Genomic DNA, 21,098 nt, shown 5'->3' with positions numbered 1-21,098 from the left:
CCCTGCCACTCACACCCTAGGGCAAGCCCTTTGGTTACCTTTTCATGTTGCTGTGTTTCCTGAGCACAGAACACGGAAACCAGACTAGGCTGAGGGGTAGAGGCTGGGCCTCTATATGACGTTGACATTACGTATTTTGGACACTCGGAGTCACACCACATGAATTCAAAAAGACACGCAGCAACTCAATGCGCACAACCTCACCCCATCCTCAGACAACGCAGTTGCTCCCAGGGACTGCAGAATGTGACCATCATGCTCTATCTGCAACAACCACCCCTCCCTCCCATCACAGCCTCGGTCCTCATCCATGAGAGGAAGCTCCACTCAGGCTGCCTGTCCACAGCAAGGCCAGCGAGACCGTGGCACATTCCTCATCATCTGGGTGACTCATCAGGATGGGAGGGCTTCCGCAATACGTACCCTTTTCTGTAACTCCTGAGGATTTCTGTAATGACAGAAAATAAATTGCTATGAGCATCAGACCCTGCTGTGTCCTGTGTGCACAGGACTTTTCCTCACTTAGTGACATTAGAAAACAAGATGGAAACCAGTGTTCAAAGGAACCCAAAAGAAGAACAGAGCAAATCGACTCAGAGTAAAGACACATTTTTCTCAGAGGACGTTTCCTCTCAAGTCCATGTTGGTTGGCCAGTAAGTGATTTTGTTCGAAAGAGAACCAAGTTGGTAAAGGCACAAGCTCACTGCCCCACAATGTGTGGTGGATGCTGTCACTTTCTCCCTCTGTATTAAGTCAACCCTCAGTGGGGAACAGACTCTCACTTAAAGCTCCTCCCAAGGACATTGTGTAACTAATCTAAGATATATGTTGTCACATTCTTGTATCTTAATTTCACTCAAATAAAATAAAGCTAAGAAAGCAGCAGTTTTTCTCAGACAAATCCAAGTGGCCTGACCTCCACATCCTCTGGGTCCTCCTCGTCTTCGCTGTCACTGGACCACTCCTGCAGATGTCCCGGCAGAACTAGGAGGACACAGAGTGACCGTCAGCACCTTGGTGGTGTTGCTCACGAACAATTCAGTAACATTGCTTGAGGTGGGTGGGGGAGGAGGACAGCAGAACAGGACAGAGGCAGGGAAGAAAGGGAATCAGGGCCTTTGGCTTTCTAGCTCCAGGCTACCTCATAAACGTGAAATAGCCAGTCTCAAACAGCGCACACCACATAGTGCAGGCTGTGTGTCCCTGGCAGCCTCTTAGGGCTCCTCCTTCCTAATCTGACCTGAGCTCAAGGCCCTCTTACTGATCCCTGCCAAAGTCATTTCCTCCTCAGAACGCACATGTGCTGCTGCTCTGTATATCACCCCTTCTAGAAGGTTTTGTACTGAATAAGAAGCAACCTTTCTTGAAAGAGATTTAATTCTAGCCAGAAGATTTCATTAACTAACTGTTTGTGATGAGGCAATTAAACCAAGATTGGAAAATATCCAATTATCCTACCATTTAAAGATGACCCCTACCTAGCCTGTGAGATTTGTCCTTCCACTCTTCCTTTTCAACGCAAAGTGTGTGCCCCGTGGGGTTCACTGCTGCTCATGCTCACACTGACTCCAGCACCGGGACAGCCTGTCATGGGAGTAGCGAGGGGGCCGGGGGCCGGGCACTGACCCTCTCCAGCCCAGCCATGCAGGAGATTCCAGCAGGGAAAATGGGTGCCAGGCTAACACCCAGGATGATCCTTGAGATTTTATGGGATGCCGTGTCTTGGGATTGGGTTCTACTGAATTTCTAAGACGTGCAGTGATAATTTCATTAAATACAATAGAATATGCCACTCATCATTGTCTGCTTTCCAACAGGAGCTGAGGAATGACCTCACCGCTGTAGACCAAAAGCCTGTGGACTCTGTGTGTTTTACGTTAATGATCACACTGAAGCCCACTGTACAATGTACCTGCTCAAACCAACCCTGGGTGAGCTGACCACTGACACCACCCAGTCATGACAGTGTTTGGGATCTGAATAGGTTTTCATTCTCCCACACGCACACAGAAGTGCTGGAACAACCTGGCCTAGCAAGAAATTATACCAGGTCTTTGTGACAAATTCCAGGTAGTAGCCCATGACATTAACTTTCCACTCATTCCCGAGATCACATGTGCTTCTTCCATTTAAAAGATCAAGAGCTTGGGAAATTCGTCTCTGCACCATGTCCATCTGAGGACTGGGGATGGTAAATTTATCTTCAGGGACAGCTGTGGTGGAGGATGAATGGGTTGATTTATGCAAACTGTGCAATGGTGATGGAATTTTCCTTGAACACTGATGCTTGTGTTGTGCTGTGAACATGGGAGTATGTTTTCTGGGGAAATGCACACACACTCCCAGACATCCACAATCATTCCATATAGACTCGCTCCTCTGTCCCTCCAAACCCTGATGTAGCACCTCACGCTACATGACACTGCTGCTTCCTGGGATGACAGTACCATGGTTAGAGTCGTTTACTGGACTCTTAGTTTTTGGTCCTTTTTTTTTTTTTTTTTTTTTTTTGAGACAGATTTCACTGTTGTTCCCTAGGCTAGAGTGCAATGTCACAATCTTGGCTCATTACAACCTCCACCTCTTGGGCTCCACTGATTCTCCTGCCTCAGACTCCTGAGTAGCTGGGATTACAGGCATGCACCACCACGCCCGGCTAATTTTGCATTTTTAGGAGAGACAGGATTTCCCAATGTTAGTCAGTCTGGTCTCAAACTGCCGACATCAGATGATCCACCTGTCTCGGCCTCTCAAAGTGCTGGGATTACAGGCATAAGCCATTGCGCCCGGCCTGACTCTTCGTATTTTTTAAATCAAACTTCCCAAATCTCATTTCTAAAGGAAGCTCAAACAAGAGAAGCCCTTGAGCAAATGCAGCTGAAACAGCGCCACCTTCGCAACACTGAGGTTTCAAACCTCAACAAAGAGATGACCCCAGAATACGTACTCTTTGCCAGTGTGGCTGGGTCCACGCGCATCTAGAGAAAAAGAAAACACTATGAGGGTCAGACCATGTTGTCTCCTGTGTGCACAGGTCTTCACTTGTTGACATTAAAAAGACACATTAGGTAAACAGTGGTTGGGAAAATGGCCCCGATATCTAGAAGACATTCGTGGAAAGGCACAAGATTTTTCTACAAGATTTTCCATTGTTTTTGTTTGACAATTCCTAATACTTCTCCAGAAGAAGGCACTTCTCTTGAGGAAAATGCCTGCTGACACACAGCTTGCAAATGCGGATGCCATCTGAAACCATGTTTTAGTTGATAATGAACTCTGACATTTGCCCACCAAGATATTCCTTAAGTCACCTATAATGTACATGGTAAGATGTATACATCTTAGTTCCATTAAAACAGAGAGAAACCGAGAGAAATAAAATTTCCATTTCAGAGGATAAAAGAAGACTTTACCATGTGAACCCCTGAGGCTCCCTCTGAGGATGTCTGCTCTGGCACATCCTCCTCCAGATCTTGCAGGTCACCTGGGAAACAGAGTCACTATAAGCACATGAGCTCCACTGACTGAATCCCTCAGGTGGTCTTGGAGTTGTGGGCCTGGGGCTGGTGTGTGTGGAAAGGTGTGTTCACAGCACAGACTCAGCCTCTGCCGGTCCATCCTCCATGGTGGTGAGGGAAGGCAAATGGTGAAGGAAGGCATCAGGAAGGCCACAGAAGACAGGGCCTTGGTCCTCTAGCTAAGGCCACCTCTTCAACATGAAATAACCCATCTCAAACAGGGCCCACCACACAGTGTTTCCCTGCAGCATCCAGGGCTCCTCCTTCCTAATCTGACCTGAGCTAACTTGTCCTGCATTCTCGATCCCCTCGAGGTCATTTCCTCTCCAGGATCCACATGTTCTGCTGTGTGTTTTTGTCCCTCCTAGAACTTTTTTTGTTTTTTTTCTTTTTACGAGGAGTTTTGCTCTTCTTTCCCAGGCTGGAGTGCAATGCCATGATCTCGACTCACCACAACCTCAGCCTCCCAGGTTCAAGCGACTCTCCAGCCTCAGCCTCCTGATTCGCTGGGATTACAGACATGCATCACCACGCCAGGCTAATTTTGTATTTTTAGTAGAGACGGGTTTTCTCCATGTGGGTCACTCTGGTTTCGAACTCCCGACCTCAGGTGACCCACCCGTCTCGGCCTCCCACCACGCTGGAATTACAGGTGTCAGACACCGTGGCCGGACAGAACGTTTTGTACTAGATAAAAAGCAACCTTTCTTCAAAGAGGAGACTCAATTCTAGCTAAAATATTCTCTATATTCACTAACCTTTTGTTTTAAAGAAGACCAAACCAAGATTTGAAAATACTCAATTATCCTATCATTTACAGATGACTCCTACTTGGCATGTGATGTTTGTCCTTCGGCCCTTCCTTTTAACACAGAGTGTGTGTGCCGTGGGGCCTGCTGCTGCTCATGCTCACACTGGCTCCAGCCCTAGGACAGCCCACCCTGGGGGGCAGCAGGTGGGGGCGCTGACCCTCTCTAACCCAGCTCTGTAGAAGATTCCAGCGAGAAGATGAGTACCAGGGTAACACTCAAGTTGTTCCTTCTGTTCTTATTTGGTGCGGTGTCTTGGGTGTGCGTGCTGAACTGCCGCATATGTAAGGATTGTGGAGATTATCTCATTAAATACAATATAACATGTCTGATCATTTTCTGCTTTTCACCAGGAGATGAGAAAATTAACACAGCACTGCAGCCAAAAGCCTGACCTCGCAATGTCTGTTTGCCATTTGTGACCACACCAAAGTCCACTGTAAAATGTACTTATCCCTACACTGAGTTATGTGACCATTGAGACAATCCTATGTGAGAGACAGTATTGGGGATTTCTGAAGGCTATCCAGATTTCATCTGTCACCTAGGTGCTCAAACTCTCTGATACAATGACAAATTATACCAGAACCACGTGATTACTGCCAAGTAGTAGCCCATGGCATCACCTTCCACCCACTCCTGAGTGCACCTCTGCCTCCTCCACTGAGGAGATAAAGAGCTTGGCAAATTCATCTCTGCACTATCTCCACCTGAGTACTGGGGATCTCCAACCGCCCTTCAGCTACAGCCGTGGTGGAGGACCAATGGGCTGATTGACGCATGGTGTGCAGTGGTAATGGGATTGTTACTTACCACACTCATCTTTGTGTTGAGCTGTGCACATGGAAACATGCTTTCTGGAGAAATGTACACATCCTCCCAAAGACACTCATAATCATTCTACACAGACTCCTTACACCCCCCACCCTGATGCACCTCATTTGATGTCATAAAAACGACACTGCAGCTAACAGGCACTACGTAGGATGATCACCCCTCTTCAGTACACTCAGTGATTTCTGCCCTAACCCCATTTCCAGTACAAAGCTCCTACGAGAATGGTTCTCCCGAAAAACCAGGCAAAAGAATGTGTCACCTTTCTTAATACTAAGAATTTTCCTTACCAAATAGGTGATCCCAGAATACGTACCATTTGTCTCCGTGAATGCCTCCGCCTGAGTTGAGAGAAAGGAAAACACTGTGAGGGTAAGATCGTGCTGTCCTTGACACAGGTCTTTTCTTAACTTAGTGCTATTAGAAAGCCAGATGGGAAATTTTGGTGGAGGCAACGGCCACAAAAATAAAGCCTAGAAAACACTTGTACAGAGTCACCAGGATTTTGTGCAAGATTTTAAAGTTAATTTTGGTGGTAAGTTCAGTATTTTCAAGGAGGTTTTCCTCCTGATGAAAGTGCTTGCTGACATAGTTTGTAACTGAAGCTGTCATCCAAGAATGCCATCTTGAATTAGTTATTAGTTGGTAAAGAATTCTCATTTTACAATTCCGACCAAGAAATTCTCTAAGGCATCTATAATGTACATGGTAGTAAAGTTTTCCTATCTTTATTCAAGTGAAATTGAAAGAAACCTAGGGAAACGAAATTCCCCTTTCAGATAAAGAAAGAAGAACTCACGTTGATAACAGAGAGGACCCTCTCAACGGGTGCCTCACGTGGATATTCTGCTGCGAGGTCCTCCTGAGGATCTAGGAGACATAGGGTAAGTGTCACCACATGGATTCTGCTGAGAAAATTCCTCGGGTTGTATTGGGTGGTGTGGACATGAGGCTGGCATGTGTGAAGAAGGTGGGTTACCACAGACGGAGCTGTAGGCCCATCCTCCTTGGTGGTGAAGGCAGGCAAATGAGACCATGAGGAAAGTCATGGGAAACAGAGCCTTGGTCCTCTAGCTAAGGCAAGTTCAGCAACGAGACACAGCTGATCTCAAAGAGGGCACAGGACACGGGGCAGGCGACCCTCCCTACAGCGTGTCAGGTTCCTCCTTCCTAATCTGACCTGAGCTAACTTGCCCTACCTTCGTGATCCCTTCTGAGGTCATTTCCCCGCCAGCATCCACAGGTGCTGCTGATCATCATCCCCCACCCCGAAACATTTTGTGCTGCATAAAAAGCCACCTTTCTTCAAAAAAAATTAATTCTAGTCAAAAGAGTTATGACTTCTCTGAGCCTTTGACTCAAAGAGAATTAAACCAAGATTTTAAAATATTCAACTATCCTGTCATTGAAAGATGACACACACTTAGCATATTTGCCCTTCGACTCTTCCTTTTCAACACAATGTATGTGTCTGTGAAAGCAGTTGCTGCTCATGCTCACGCTGGCTCTAACACCAGGACAACCCATCATGGGGGGCAGGAGGTGGGGACGCTAACACTCTCCAAACTAGCTATGCAGGAAATTCCACCAGGGGAGATGGACGTCAGAATAACACCCTAGTTCTTCCTTGAGTTCCTATTCTGCACTGAGTCTTGGTTGTGTGGGCTGAATTAGGGCATATGTGACACTTGCGGCAATCGTGTTATTAAACATAATAGAATATGCTCGTGATTGTCCTCCGGTTTTGTTTTTTTGTTTTTTTTTTTTTTGAGATATAATCTCACTCTGTTACCCAGGGTAGAGTGCAGTGGCATGATCTGGGCTCACTGCAACCTCCGTCTCCCAGGTTCAAGTAGCTGGGATTACTGGCACCTGCCACCACACTCAGTTAATTTTTACGTTTTTAGTGGAGACAGTGTTAGCCAGGCTGGTCTCAAACCCCTGACCTCAAGTGATTCACCCGCCTTGGCCTCCCAAAGTGCTGGGATTACAGGTGTGAGCCACCACACCCAGCCTGTTCTCTGCTTTTAAACAGGATCTGAGGAATAACACGACCACTGAACGAAAAGCCTGTGACCTCGCCATGTGTGTTTCACATTTCTGACCACACCAAAGTCCACTCTAAAACATCCCAACTCTAATCCCAGGTTATGCAACCATTAAGACCATCCTATGAGGACAGACAGTGCTTAGAATGTCTATACGCTATCAAACTTCCACATGCACACCTAGGTGCTCAAAGTCTGCCAGACTGATGAGTTATACCAGGGCTGTGAGATCAATACTGGACAGCAGCCCATAGAATCAACCTTCCACCCGCTCCTGATTTCCCATTTCCCTCCTCTACTGAGAAAGCCAGACGTTGAGAAATTCATCCCTGCTCAACCAGTATCTGATGACTGGGGATATTAAACTTAACTTCAGACAACTGTGGTGGAGAATGAATGGGCTGATTTATGTAAAGTGTGCAGGGTGATGGAATAGTCTTTAAAAAAACAAATTAATCCTTGTGTTGTGCTATGAACATGCACAAAAACTCCCAAAGACACATTCACTGCCCACAGACTCTCTCCTCCACACCTCCCAAACCTGGTGCACACCACCCTCTTTCACGTACGGGACACCACTTCCTGCAGAGACTACAGAAAGACGGTCACAATTCTGTACCGAAGTCTTACTGTTTTTCATACCAAACTGCCTAAAACCTCATTTCTGTTAGGAAGCTCCAGAGAAATTCTCCACCAAATGCATGGTAAAAAGTGCCACCTTTCTGAAAAAATAAGGTATTTCCTTAGCAAAAAAGTAATTCCTGGAGCGTGGGGGGCAAGGCGAGGGAGAGCGTTAGTATAAATACGTAATGCATGCTGAGCAGTAAACCTAGATGACATGTTGATAGGTGCCGCAAACCACCACAACACATTTATACCTATGTAACAAACGTGCCATTCTACACACGCATCCCAGACTTTCAAGCAAAATTAAAACAATTTTTAAAAAAGCTATCCCAGAATACATACCTTCTGTCTCTACGTCAATGCTCTTCTGCAATTAGAGAAAAGAAACACATTACAAGAGTCAGACCACACTGTGTCCTGTGTGCACAGGTCTCTACTGCACTTGTTGACATTAGAAAACCCAATGGAAATAGTGAAAACAGTCAACACAAGGTCCCCAAAAAAGCCTACAGGACATGTGCAAAGGCCTAAGATTTTTGTGCCCGATTTATGTTCACCATTCTTTTCAAGAAGAAAGGACTTCTATGGAAAATGCTTACTGCCATAGAGTTTTTAGGTGAACCTGCCACCTATAAATGTTATCTCGAATTCATTCTTGCTGGGTAATAAACTCTCATCTTCAGCTGCCCACAAAGAAATTCCGTAAGTCATCCATAATGTACATGGTAAGATTATCATATCTTACCTCAATTTATATGGAAACCAAGAGAAACAAAATTCCCACCTCAGATAAACAAAAAAGACTTTACCTCAAAAGAGCCTAGTAACATGTCAGATAGTATCTTGAGTGGATGCTCACACAAGTCTTCGTCGCGCTCTAGGAAACACGGAGTCATTGTCAGCACGTTGGGTGCACTGAAGGAACCCGTCAGGGAGACTCGGGTGCTAAAAACACGGGGCTGGCACATGTAGACAAGGGGGGTTAACTGCAAAAACGGAACTCTTGCCAGAACATCCTCCTTGGTGATGAAGAAAGGTCAGTGAGACCATCAGGAAAGCCATGGAAGACAGAGCCTTGGCAGCACAGACACGCACTGCCGATGCCATGGCAGTGTCTCATCCTTCCCCTACGCATTTAGAGGCCTGGGAAATTTCCACTTTCCTGTTGAAATGTGACAATGTCACTTGTCCTTCCTGGGTCTACATATGCTTCTCCTTCACTTTCCATCCCTTTTACTGAACTTCAGACATTATTGTGGCAAAACATATACAAAATTTATCGTTGTAATCATTCCGTGCCCACTTCAGAAGACACGAGCAGAACCGCAGGAGCAGAGAAGAGAAAACCTCACCGCATGAGGAGCACACACTCTCCTCCCCTGGATGAGAATCCAGGCAGGACCCTGGCTAAGCGTGGGAACCCAGAGACTACAGAAAATGAGCAGAAAGCCTTGCCACACTTGTGCTACATTTCAGAACAGGAATGCTGGCATCAGAACATCACTGGGGCCCAAGATGGGCTGCCCAGGGCTGAGCTCTGGGATGAGAAGGAATGAGGAGGACACAGTCCCTGCCCTCCCATGACCTGCCATGGCCAGGATTCCTCCACCTATGAGTAGGAGACAACAGACTTTTGGACTAATGATTGCAAGGCTGTCTCAGAGATACAGAGAAATTCATGTCTTACAGGTCACACATGAAAGGTGCAAGGACCACCTAACACCAGGACAGCGCCTCTCCCTTTCTTGGGCTCAGCCTGCCTTAGAGCAGGGTCTCCTCACCTCCTCTGACACCAGCACTGGGCAGCTGCTCAGCCTGGGAGCTGAGGCTTCCCTCCAGTAAAACGGAACTCTGGGCCAGGCCACTCTTGGCCAATAATAGCTACAGAAGGATCAGCTGTCCAGAGACTCCCAGAAGCCGTTCTTTGTCCCAGCCACAGGGAGATCAACCATGGCAACTACTCCGTGTCTGGCCTGACCCTCAATCCGTCCCTGCTGATCATGTCCTCTCTGGGCTAAGTTGAACATTACAGGAACTCACTCCTGTTCTCTGTCTCTCACTAATTTCCGGTGGTGCCATTGCCCTCAACACACAGGAAGATGGAGAAGACCAGAAACAAGGAAGGAGCTCCTATGACCAGGCTCTTAGGAAGACGGCCAATGTTCAGGCCAGCCATGAAGTCAGAGCTCAACTCTTCCTTCCGATGAGGCGTGAACATTCCGCCCACGCCCAGGTGATGATGTAGAACTGACTCTCCTGATGTTGCACCTCGGCGTCCCCCATGGCTTTGCTGCCCTCATGCCTTCCTTCTTCTGCTCCTCCAAATCATGTTCCTCTGCAGAACCAGGCCAAGGCTGTAGCCTGCTCTCTCCCTCATAGAGCCCAGTGGGCAGCTGCCTGTGAATTCTTAGGGCCTCAATGTTGGTAACACGGATTTCTACCTTTAATCACTCAGCAGGAAGCCCCCGAGTACCACACAGAAACTGTATTCTAGAGATTAAACATGACTAGGAGAATTGGGTTATGAGGAGAGTTTCTGAGGTTAGCGAGGGACATTTTAAAATCACACCAGCCTGATTGTTTTAAAATGTGGGGTAAGTATTGACACCTACACAGCAATCAAATTCAATACATATACATAAGTTTCCACCAAATGCATACTCCAAGAAAAAACGCAGGCTGTACTTTCGTTCAGGTTCTATTCCTATTGACCGAAACCAAATGCATTCGCTTGTTTTGCAAAAGCCTTCAGAAACAAGCAGCCAACCAACCTTTGTCCACAGTGGGTTCAATGGGGACATCCTGGAGCCTCTGCTGTACCACAGTCACATTTGTCTTTCCCCACCTCATAATCATGAGTCACCCTCCATCCTCCTAGGAAGGCAAGTGCTCGCCCTGCCACTCACACCCTAGGGCAAACAGCGCCACCTTTGCAACACTAAGATTTCAAACCTCAACAAAGAGATCACCCCAGAATACGTACCTTTTGCCAGTGTGGCTGGGTCCACCCGCATCTAGAGAAAAAGAAAACACTATGAGGGTCAGACCATGCTGTCTCTTGCATGCATAGGTCTTTTCTTAACTTGACACTAAAAAAACCGATGGAAAATAGTGGTTGAGACAATGGCCCCAATATCCAGAAGACATTCATTGTAAGGCACAAGATTTTTCTGCAAGATTTTCCAATGTTTTTGTTTGACAATTCCAAATACTTCTCAAGAAGACGGCATTTCTCTTGAGGAAAATGCCTGCTGACATAGTTTGCAAATGTGGATGCCATCTGAAATCATTTTTTTTGGTGATAATGAACTCTGACATTTGCCCACCAAGAAATTCTGTAAGTCACCTATAATGTACATGGTAAGATGTATACATCTTAATTCAACTGAAACAGAGAGAAATAAAATTTCCATTTTAGAGGAAAAAAGAAGAATTTACCATGTGAACCCCTGTGGTTTCCTCCGAGGATGTCTGTCCTGGCACATCCTCCTCCAGATCTTGCTCGTCACCTGGGAAACAGAGTCACTATAAGCACATGAGCTCCACTGACTGAATCCCTCAGGTGGTCTTGGAGTTGTGGACCCAGGGCTGGCGTGTGTGGAAAGGTGTGTTCACAGCACAGGCTCAGCCTCTGCCGGTCCATCCTCCGTGGTGGTGAGGGAAGGCAAATGGTGAAGGAAGGCATCAGGAAGGCCACAGAAGACAGGGCCTTGGTCCTCTAGCTAAGGCAACCTCTTGCACATGAACTAACCCCTCTGAAACCGGTTACACCACACAGTGTTTCCCTACAGGGCTCCTCCTTCCTAATCTGACCTGAGCTAATTTGCCCTCCCTTCTTGATCCCCTTGAGATCATTTTCTTCGTAGGATCCACATGTCCTGTTGCTGTGTTTTTCATCGCTTCTAGAACAATTTTTTTTTTTTTTGAGACGGACTTTTTCTCTTCTTGCCCAGGCTGGAGTGTAATGGTGTGATCTCGGCTCACTGCAACATCAGCGTCCCAGGTTCAAGCGATTCTCCTGCCTCAGCCTCCAGAGTAGCTGGGATTACAGGCATGCGCCACCATGTCCAGCTAATTCTGTATTTTTAGTAGAGACTGGGTTTCTCCATGTTGGTCAGGCTGGTCTTGAACTGCTGACCTCAAGTGATTCGACGGCTTTGGCCACCCAAAATGCCCGGCCAGAACATTTTAAACAAGATAAAAAGCAACATTTCTTCAAAGAAGAGATTTAATTCTAGCCAAAATGTTCTATGCATTCAGTAACCTTTTGTTTTAAAGAAGACTAAATCAAGATGAAAATACTGAATTATCCTACCATTTAAAGACGACCCCTCCTTGGCCTGTGATGTTTGTCCTTCTGCTCTTCCTGTCAATGTGTGTGTGTCATGGGGTCCGCTGCTGCTCATGCTCACACTGGCCCCAGGACTGGGACAGCACTTCCTGGGGGGCAGCAGGCGGGGGTGCTGACCCTTTCTAACCCAGTTGTGCGGAAGATTCCAGGAGAGGAGATGGGCACCGGAATAACAGCCAACAGGCTCCTTGAAATTTTGTTAGGTCCTGTGTCTTGGGTATGTGTGATACTGAATTGGAACATTTCTAATGTTTGTGGTGACGATCTCATTAAATACAATAGAATGTCCCTGAATGTTCCTTGCTTTTGACCAGGAGGTGAGGAATACCCCATCACTTAAGACCAAATGCCTGGCAACTCCCTCTGTATGTTTCATACTAACGACCGCACCAAAGTCCATTGTACAATGAACCTACTCAAACTCTGGGTCAGCTGACCATTGAGACCATTCTATTGTGGTACACAGTGCTTGAGATCTTTATAGGGCAACACACTTCCACATACATACACAGATGCTAAGGACTCTCTGACAGGGTGACAAGTTACACTAGGGCCACGTGATAACTTCAGACTAGTATCCCACAGCATCAACCTTCCACCCATTCCCGAGTTCATCTATGCCATTTCCATTTAGGAGACCAAAAGCTTGAAAATTTATCTCTACATCATCTCCATGTGATGACTAGGGATATTAAACTTAACCTTCCACTACAGCTGTGATGAGGAATGAATGGGTTGATTTTTGGAAAGTGCAGTGGTGATGAAATTTTGGTTTCAGAGTATCAATCTTTGTGTTGTGCTTTGCACATGGGAACATAGTTTCTGGGGAAAAGCACACAAACTCGCAGAGATACTCACAATCACTCCACATTGACTCATTCCTCCATACTTCCCAACCCTGATGCCCAGCACACTCTTCTCTCCAAATGACACTGTGCCTTCCAGGCACTAGAGTCAATGGTCACATTTCTTGACCGGGTTCTTCACTTTTTAAGACAAAAGTGCTTGAATCACATTTCTGGCAGGAAGTTCAAACCAGAGTGGCTCTCCAGAAAAATGAGGCAAGAAAGTGTCACCTGTGTCAACACTAGAATTTTTCCTCAGCATAGGGGTGATCCCAGAATACGTACTGTTTGTCTGTGTGGCTTTGTCCACCTGCATTTAGAGAAAAATAAAACACTGTAAGGGTCAGACCATGCCGTGTCCTGTGTGCACAGGTTTTTCTTTTCTTTTTCTTTTTTTGCTGGAATCTTACTGTCACCCAGGCTGGAGTGCAGTGTCATGATCTTGGCTTATTGCAACCTCCGTCTCCTGGGCTCAACTGTTCCTGCTCCCTCAGCCTCCCCAGTAGCTGAGATTACAGTTGCCGGTCACCATGCCTGGCTAATTTTTGTATTTTTAGTAGAGATGGGGTTTCACCATACAGGTCTTTTCTTTACTGGTGATATTAGAAAAGCAGATGGGAGACAGTGGTTGAGGCAATGGTCCCAAAATAAAGCCTAGAAGACACTTCTGGAAAGGCACAAGATTTTTATGCGAGACGTTTAAGATTGTTTTGGTTGTATAGTCACAATGTTATAAGATTAAGCAGATGGGAGACAGTGGTTGAGGCAATGGTCCCAAAATAGCCTAGAAGACACTTCTGGAAAGGCACAAGATTTTTATCTTGAGCGTTTGGAGTATTTTACAGTTGTATGATCACAATGTTATAAGAAGAAAGCTTTTTCCCTAAAAAAATGTATTTCTACCATATAGTTCGTAACTGAAGGTGTCATCTAAGAATGCTATCTGAGATCATTTTTCTTTCTTTTTTTTTTTTTTTTTTTGAGACGGAGTCTCACTCTTGTCACCCATGCTGGAGTGCAGTGGCGCAATTCCCGCTCGCTGCAAGCTCCACCTCCCGGGTTCACGCCATTCTCCTGCCTCAGCCTCCAGAGTAGCTGGGACTACAGGAGCCCGCCACCACGCCTGGCTAATTTTTTGTATTTTTAGTAGAGACAGGGTTTTACCATGTTAGCCAGGACGGTCTCGATCTCCTGACCTCGTGATCTGCCCGCCTCGGCTTCCCAAAGTGCTGGGATTACAGGCGTGAGCCACTGCACTCAACTGAGATCATTTCTTACCTGGTAATGAACGCTCACATTTTCCCACCAAAAAATTCTGTAAGTCATCTATACGATGTACACGGCAAGATTTTCATATCTCATTTCAAATAAAATAAAAAGAACCAAGAGCAACAAAATTTCCATCTTAGAAACATAAAGAAGAACTTACCATGTGAACGCCTGGGACATCCTCAGATGAAGGCTCCCGCGCCAGGTCCTCGTGATCTAGAAAACACAGAGTAGCTGTCAGCATGTTGGTTCCACAGAAGGAATCCCTTAGGCAGCGTTGGGTGCTGGGGACAGGGGGATGGCATGTGTAAAGGAGGTGAGTTAAGGGGAGAAACTTGGCTACCACTGGGATACCCTCCTTGGTGATAAGGAAAGGCAAATGAGACCATCAGGAAAGCCACAGAAGTCAGGGCCTGGTTCTCTGGCTCAGCCACCTCACCACTGTGAAATAGGCAGTGTTCACACAGGGCGACACACAGATGCACTGCTGATTCCATGACAGTGTCCCAACACACCTTGTGTGTTTTTGAGGCCTGGTAAATTTCCTTTTGTTGTTCAAATGTTATAATGTCATTTATCTTTCCTGGATATACACATGCTCCTCCTGCACTTATCATTCATTTTAGTGGCTTTAAAATCAATATGTGGCCAAAATACATCATATTTATTATTTTAATAATCAAGTGCACACTTCAGGGTCATCAGTGCCATTCACACTTCTGTGCAGTTAAGTTAAACATAATCCAAATCCAGATGTCTTACTTTCCACCTTAAGAAACTAGAGAAAAAAGTATAGTGTAATGTAAACCAGACAACCCCCCTCCCCCAAAATATAATAATATTTGCAGAAATCAATGTAATAGAAATAACAAAATAAACAAAGAAACTCAACAAAACCAAAAGCTGCTTCTTAGAAAAGATCAATAGAATTGGTAAACCTCCAACCAGGCTAATCACAAAGAAAATATATATTAACACTGTTCGATGAAACCAATGGGCTATTGTTCACTGATAAGAATTATTAAGTTGTTAAGCTTCAAAAAGATACAAAAGATCTTACATGTATATTGCTAAGTAAAATAAGTTAGTCATAAGCAGCTACAGACGACATGATTCCAACTCTATGAAATTCTGGAAAAGGAAACCTATAGAGGCAATAAAATCATCCATGGTTGGCAGGAATTCTCAGAAAAGGAGAGAGGAATTAGTAGATGCAGCTCAGGTCATGTTTAGGATGTGAAATTATTCTGTCAGGGTGACAAAGGACATTGTGAGTTTGTCAGAACCCATAGACTGGACGACACGGAGTGAACCTTGATGCTCATCCCGGACTTCTGTTCATAAGAATGTGTCACTATTGGCTCAGCCATTGTTACAAGCGTTATCACACTCACGTAAGATGGGATCACAAAACTGAGGAAGGTGGGTATATGGAAATTTTCGGTACCACTTCCTTCACTTTTAGGTTACTTCCAAACAGTTTGAAGTGATGTCCATCACTTTACAAACCTGGCAACACTGTCTCAGAAAAAGATCCTTGTTAGTTAATGTTAATCAGCAAAATGTCTACAATGTGCACTGAGATGTTCTTTACTATTAAAAGGAAACCGAAACCGGGAATGGAAATACACCTTTACTGCTATAGTTGCAGCACTAGTGACTGACTTATACATTTAAACATGTACACGTGAAACAAAGAATACAGTGTAGCAATTTTACAATTGTCTGAAATATGACACTGAAGAATCTAGAAATCCTATCGTGAATGAACTGAACGACTGAGTTTCCACGGTACCTTCCATTGGTATGACTCTAGGGCGCACACAGCTGGGACACCAGCAACGGAGGCTTCGCTTCTTACGCCTGCGGCGGCGGACGGAGGACTCCCTGGGCACCCCAGGACCCGCTCTTGGATCTTCAACAGAACATGCTGGGAAGTGAATTAAAATAAAGACAGCTGTTGATATCTTGCTGCAGAAGAGCAGAGAAATGAGTCATTATTTATTCACAGCTTACATGTTTGATCCCATTGTTCGTCATCTGCAGAGCAAAGCCCCCTGAATCCGAGTTTGGCTTCAGAAAGGACTTGCACTGTGGGTTGCACTTACAACGGGGCAGGCAAATGCCTGTACTGAGACGAGACGTTACAGAAAGGCAGACTGGACTGACCGAGAGCGTAGGGTCTGGTGCAGAGAATCTGAGCTCAAGGACTTTTGAGAAGCTGCCAGAACCCGAGGAAGTTCTACAGACCCCTCTGGCCTCCGATCCTTAGTCTGAATGTGGAAATGTTGGTAACAGCCCATGTTATGTTAAAAGGGTAAAAACAGCTAAACGGACCAAAAGCCTTAAGACGGGTGCTTCCTAAGTGCCATAAAGTGTTGAATTCAATTATTTCATGTCTGCAAGAACAAGTCAGGCCCTTGGTAGTGGTTAACAGAGAAGGCACTTGGGGGACTCCAGGGCAGTGGAGGGTAAAATTCTCTTCATTCTTGACATGTGTCTCATGCTTTAGAACTCGTGAAAAGTTTCTGTTCGAATTTCCTGTGGGGCCCACATCAGCTCAGAGAGATGGGCAGAGCAGGGGCTGCCACTCAGAGGTGACAGTTCAGGGAAGTGAAATGAAGAGATTTGAAGCAACCTGCCCAGAGTCCCAACACTGACCAATGATAGATCTGAGACAGGAATTTGGTTGATTTTCCGGGGACAGAGATCCCTGAACACCTGAGGCCTCTAAATCATGGCCCAGACCCTGGACCTGGAGCTCTTTCCACTCCCTTTCTCAATCCTCCTGCACCAACGGCTCTTCAGGAAGGTCGAGGTATTGGAAGAGGTGCTGAGTACAGAAAAAGCTCAAATCATTAAACAAAACATAACTCCTGTCTCTAGGTTTTAACACCTGGGCTAAAATATGGCACTTTCCTGCAAACGAAGCCTCTCTGAGGAACAAATGCAAACGTCTGGTCATCCTACCCAGCGCCCGTATTGTCAGCTGTCTGGCAGTGAGCACCCCTCCACGACCAACTAACCACACCAAGGGACCAAGTTCTGCTTGGCCCCCAAGCTGGTTCGGAACACAGGACATTCCAAACTAACTACCCTTGATGGCTGTGCCAAGAATGAACTTCCCTTCGACTGAATCACCCTCGACAAGCAGTTAGTGGGAATGAACTGAAAATGTGGCACCCCAGTTGAGTTTTCAGTGGTTTCTTTTGTATCTAGTCAATGGGAGAGTGTGTTAAAACAAAAAACAAACAAAACAAAACACAAAGGCCGGGCGCGGTGGCTCACGCCTGCAATCCCAGTACTCTGGGAGGCCAAGGAGGGCAGATCACAAGGTCGGGAGTTCAAGACCAGCCTGGCCAATATTGTAAAACCCCGTCCCTACTAAAAATACAAAAATTAGCTGGGCATGGTGGCAGGAACCCAAATCCCAGCTACTCGGACGGCTGAGGCAGGAGAATTGCAAGAACCTGGGATGTGGAGGTTGCAGAGAGCAGAGATCATGCCACTGCAATCCAGCCTGGGTGACAGAACGAGACTCTCTCAAAATAAATAAATAAATTAATAAATAAAATAACATAAAAAGCCAGGCGCGGCGGCTCATGCCTGTAATCCCAGCACTTTGGGAGGCCAGGGCCGGTAGATCAGGAGGTCAGGAGTTCAAGACCTGCCTCACCAACATGATGAAACCCTGTCTCTATTAAAAATACAAAAATTAGCCGGGCGTGGTGGTGGGCGCCTGTAGTCCCAGCTACTCAGGAGGCTGAGGCAGGAGAATTGCCAAGCCAGGAGGCGGGGAGGTTGCGTAGGCAGTCATGCCACTGCCTCCAGCCTGGGCAGCAAGGCAAGACTCTGTCAAAAAAAAAAAAATTGAAATTGTGAAACAGAAATTTTTCTAGAGAAAAATATTTGAGGCAAAAACCTTGATAGAAGAATAAAAATTATAAATTGAGTAATAAAACTCTAAAACATATTTATAAACATGTGGACAAATAGGAGCTGGGGAAATTTTTTTAAAAATCAGAATGACATTTGCTTGTCTGCGGAAAACCCCATTACATCTGTGAAACCGCCGATCCAGAAGATACAAATGAACGTACATACCCCTGAGGCAGCCACTGGAACTATTCCCCATCGTGAGGCCTGAGACAACTAAGCTGCTTTAACTGCCAACGTTCAGATGCGAGAATGGCAGCGAAAATGAAGGCAAGACCTACATCGTCAGGTCACCTCAGTGACAGGTCACAGTAGAATTTTTGCAAGCATACGTGTCACAATATGGGGCCCAACTGCTGTGACCTAGACCAGTCCATGGTCACTTTGACAAGGGGTCACTTAGACTCCATGTTTTGTTTCAACACCTGAATCCCAGACATACCGTATTATTCTATGTGAATGAAACAAACCTTAAAAGAGGAAAAAGATCTGCCTCTCCAATATATTTGATAGCGAAAATTTCAGGGTGAAGGGGAAAAGCTAAAACATTGAGAGAAAGGGAGAGTCTATGCTTGACCTGAAGTGCCATCCCTACCCATTTCTATTACTCCTGAGTCACCAGACAGTCCTAGGTTCAACAATTTTAAAGTATTTCCAAATTAAATTTAAAATGCAGTAGTATAAGTTCAATTTTCAAGCCAGCTAAGAATATAATACATACTAATTCTAAAAATCTCCCATCAGTTATGTATACTACACCTAGTTTTTCTCTGTAAGCAACTAACTTCGTATACTTACTAATTTCTGAATCTCTGAGTTTACTGAGGGATTTCTCTGACAATGTATATATCGAAGACTGGCTATTCATTGATACATGAAGAAAAGAGAAGCACTTAGGCCAGGTGCAGTGGCTCATGCCTGTAATCCCAGCAATCTGGGAGGCCAAGGCAGGTAGATCAGGAGGTCAGGAGTTCAAGACCTGCCTCGCCAACATGATGAAACCCTGTCTCTATTAAAAATACAAAACTTAGCCAGGCGTGGTGGTGGATGCCTGTAATTCCAGTTACTCAGGAGGCTGAGGCAGGAGAATCGCTTAAACCCAGGAGGGCGGAGGTTGCTGTGAGCCGCGATCATGCCACTGCACTCCAGCCTGGGCAACAGAGCAAGACTCTCAAAAAAACAAACAAAAAAAATTGGCATGGGAAACAAATTTTTTTAGAGAAAAATATTTAAGGCAAAAACCTCGATAGAAGAATAAAAAATACAAATTGAGTAATAAAACTCTAAAACATATTTATAAACATGTGGACAAATAGGAGCTGGGGAAATTTTTTTAAAAATCAGAATGACATTTAACATCTGAGTGGCCCATCTGGAAAGCATGATCAGAGATACAAATGGTTTCTCTACACCCACAGGGCAGCCACTGGAACTATTCCCATGAGGCCTGGTTTTCAAGCACAGCACCCAGCGTTCAGCTCTGCAGAGAATGGCAACAAGAGCCAAGACCTACATTATCCCAGGTCACCTGTGACAGGTCTGATGGGACATGCAGCACCGATGTCACAATATATGGGGCCCAACTGCTGTGACCTAGACAGTCCATGGTCACTTTGACAAGGGGTCACTTAGACTCCATGTTTTGTTTCAAAACCTGAATCCCAGACATACCGTATTATTCTATGTGAATGAAACAAACATTAAAAGAGGAAAAAGATCTGCCTCTCCAATATATTTGATAGTGAACATTTCAGGGTGAAGATAAGAAAAGCTAATACATTGAGAATAAAGGCAGATTCCAGGCTAGATGTGAAATGCCTTGCCCACCCATTTCTACTATTCCTGAGTCACTAGAGAGTCCTAGGTTCAACAATTCTAAACTAGTTCCAAATTAAATTTAAAATGCATTAGTGTAAGTTCAATTTTAAAGCCAATCTCTAAGAATTCATAGTAATAAAAAAAGATATGAAATGATTCAGTACAAATTTCCATCACTGTTGATTCGTCACAAGTTTTAAGAACTATTAAATCAAATGGGTCATTGATGAGGAATAAAAACTGCATTAATATAGATGTTGCAATTTTTTCAGGGATTATCTAATTGACGGAGTGGTTAGCAGGATTTGGGAAGGAACACATATTACCTGTGTAAATGGAGAATTTTAATTCTCAACAACTGAAAATTGTGCAGGTGTGCACATATAAAGATACACATACATACGAGAGAGAGAGAAAAAACTTAGTTAAAAAACACTAGACCACAAATTTATATCTCTTAATGCTAAATTGGGACAGGCATTTTTAAAAACAGAATATATTAGGAACAATAAAAAGGAATGAGCCTAAGGCTTTCCTTCCTGGTGCCACCTAAGTGTTCACAGTAAATGAAAATAAATGAGCCTTTTACCCTGGTAGCCAAAGCCCTTTTAAAAAGCTTTGTTGTGGTGTCACTGCTATATGATTGTTCAATTAATCAATCTGGTAAGATATGCAGAAACTTAACAGTTGTTACTTCCAGAGGCAGACGCTGGCAGGCCGCAGAAGAGTGAAAGACAAGTCCAGATGTCAGTGTGCAGTCTTCTGTGCCTTGTAAATGTTCTACTAGCATGTTATCCCCAAAAAATTAAACCCCCAAATGCTGGTAGAAAGCAAACATTTCAATGTGCTAATGCTTCACAGGGACAAGAATTCAGGCAGGACACAGAACAGAGAGCTTACGGTGCTTGTCGATGTCTGGGGACGGCAGACAAGTCTTATGGAGTGGGATTAAATTCACAGCAGGGGGCTGGAATCTTCTGGATGTGCCGTCATGCACAGGTCTGCAGAGGAACTTGGGCTTGGCTGGAGAACACTGGAACTG

At 45.1% G+C, this 21,098-nt stretch overlaps 1 protein-coding gene across 1 annotated transcript; it reads right to left on the bottom strand.

Annotated features, from left to right (window-relative positions):
- Positions 1–6: 6 nt before the first annotated feature.
- On the bottom strand, positions 7–21,084 carry LOC103885652 (protein FAM153B-like). Its single transcript, XM_031666702.1, has 14 exons — positions 20,957–21,084; positions 16,098–16,232; positions 14,463–14,518; positions 13,319–13,343; positions 11,276–11,346; positions 10,821–10,851; positions 8,647–8,714; positions 8,180–8,204; positions 5,962–6,032; positions 5,479–5,503; positions 3,415–3,485; positions 2,949–2,979; positions 918–985; positions 7–448 (listed from the first exon to the last, which is right to left on the bottom strand). The coding sequence occupies exons 2-14, from the start codon at positions 16,102–16,104 to the stop codon at positions 305–307; spliced, it is 693 nt and encodes a 230-aa protein (XP_031522562.1). The 5' UTR covers positions 16,105–16,232; positions 20,957–21,084; the 3' UTR covers positions 7–304.
- Between the last annotated feature and the right edge of the window lie 14 nt (positions 21,085–21,098).

Source organism: Papio anubis, chromosome 5 (assembly GCF_008728515.1).
Source record: "Papio anubis isolate 15944 chromosome 5, Panubis1.0, whole genome shotgun sequence".
Taxonomy (NCBI): domain Eukaryota; kingdom Metazoa; phylum Chordata; class Mammalia; order Primates; family Cercopithecidae; genus Papio; species Papio anubis.
This window is presented reverse-complemented; position numbering and strand designations above follow the sequence as displayed.

Excerpts from the sequence above, each read along its gene's own strand:
- LOC103885652 (XM_031666702.1), bottom strand. Across the intron at positions 8,715-10,820 it reads CCCAGCCACACTGGCAAAAG|AGCGCGACGAAGACTTGTGT; the intron begins GTACGTATTCTG and ends CGTGTTTCCTAG. Across the intron at positions 5,504-5,961 it reads GGGTCCTCTCTGTTATCAAC|GCGGAGGCATTCACGGAGAC; the intron begins GTGAGTTCTTCT and ends CTCTCAACTCAG.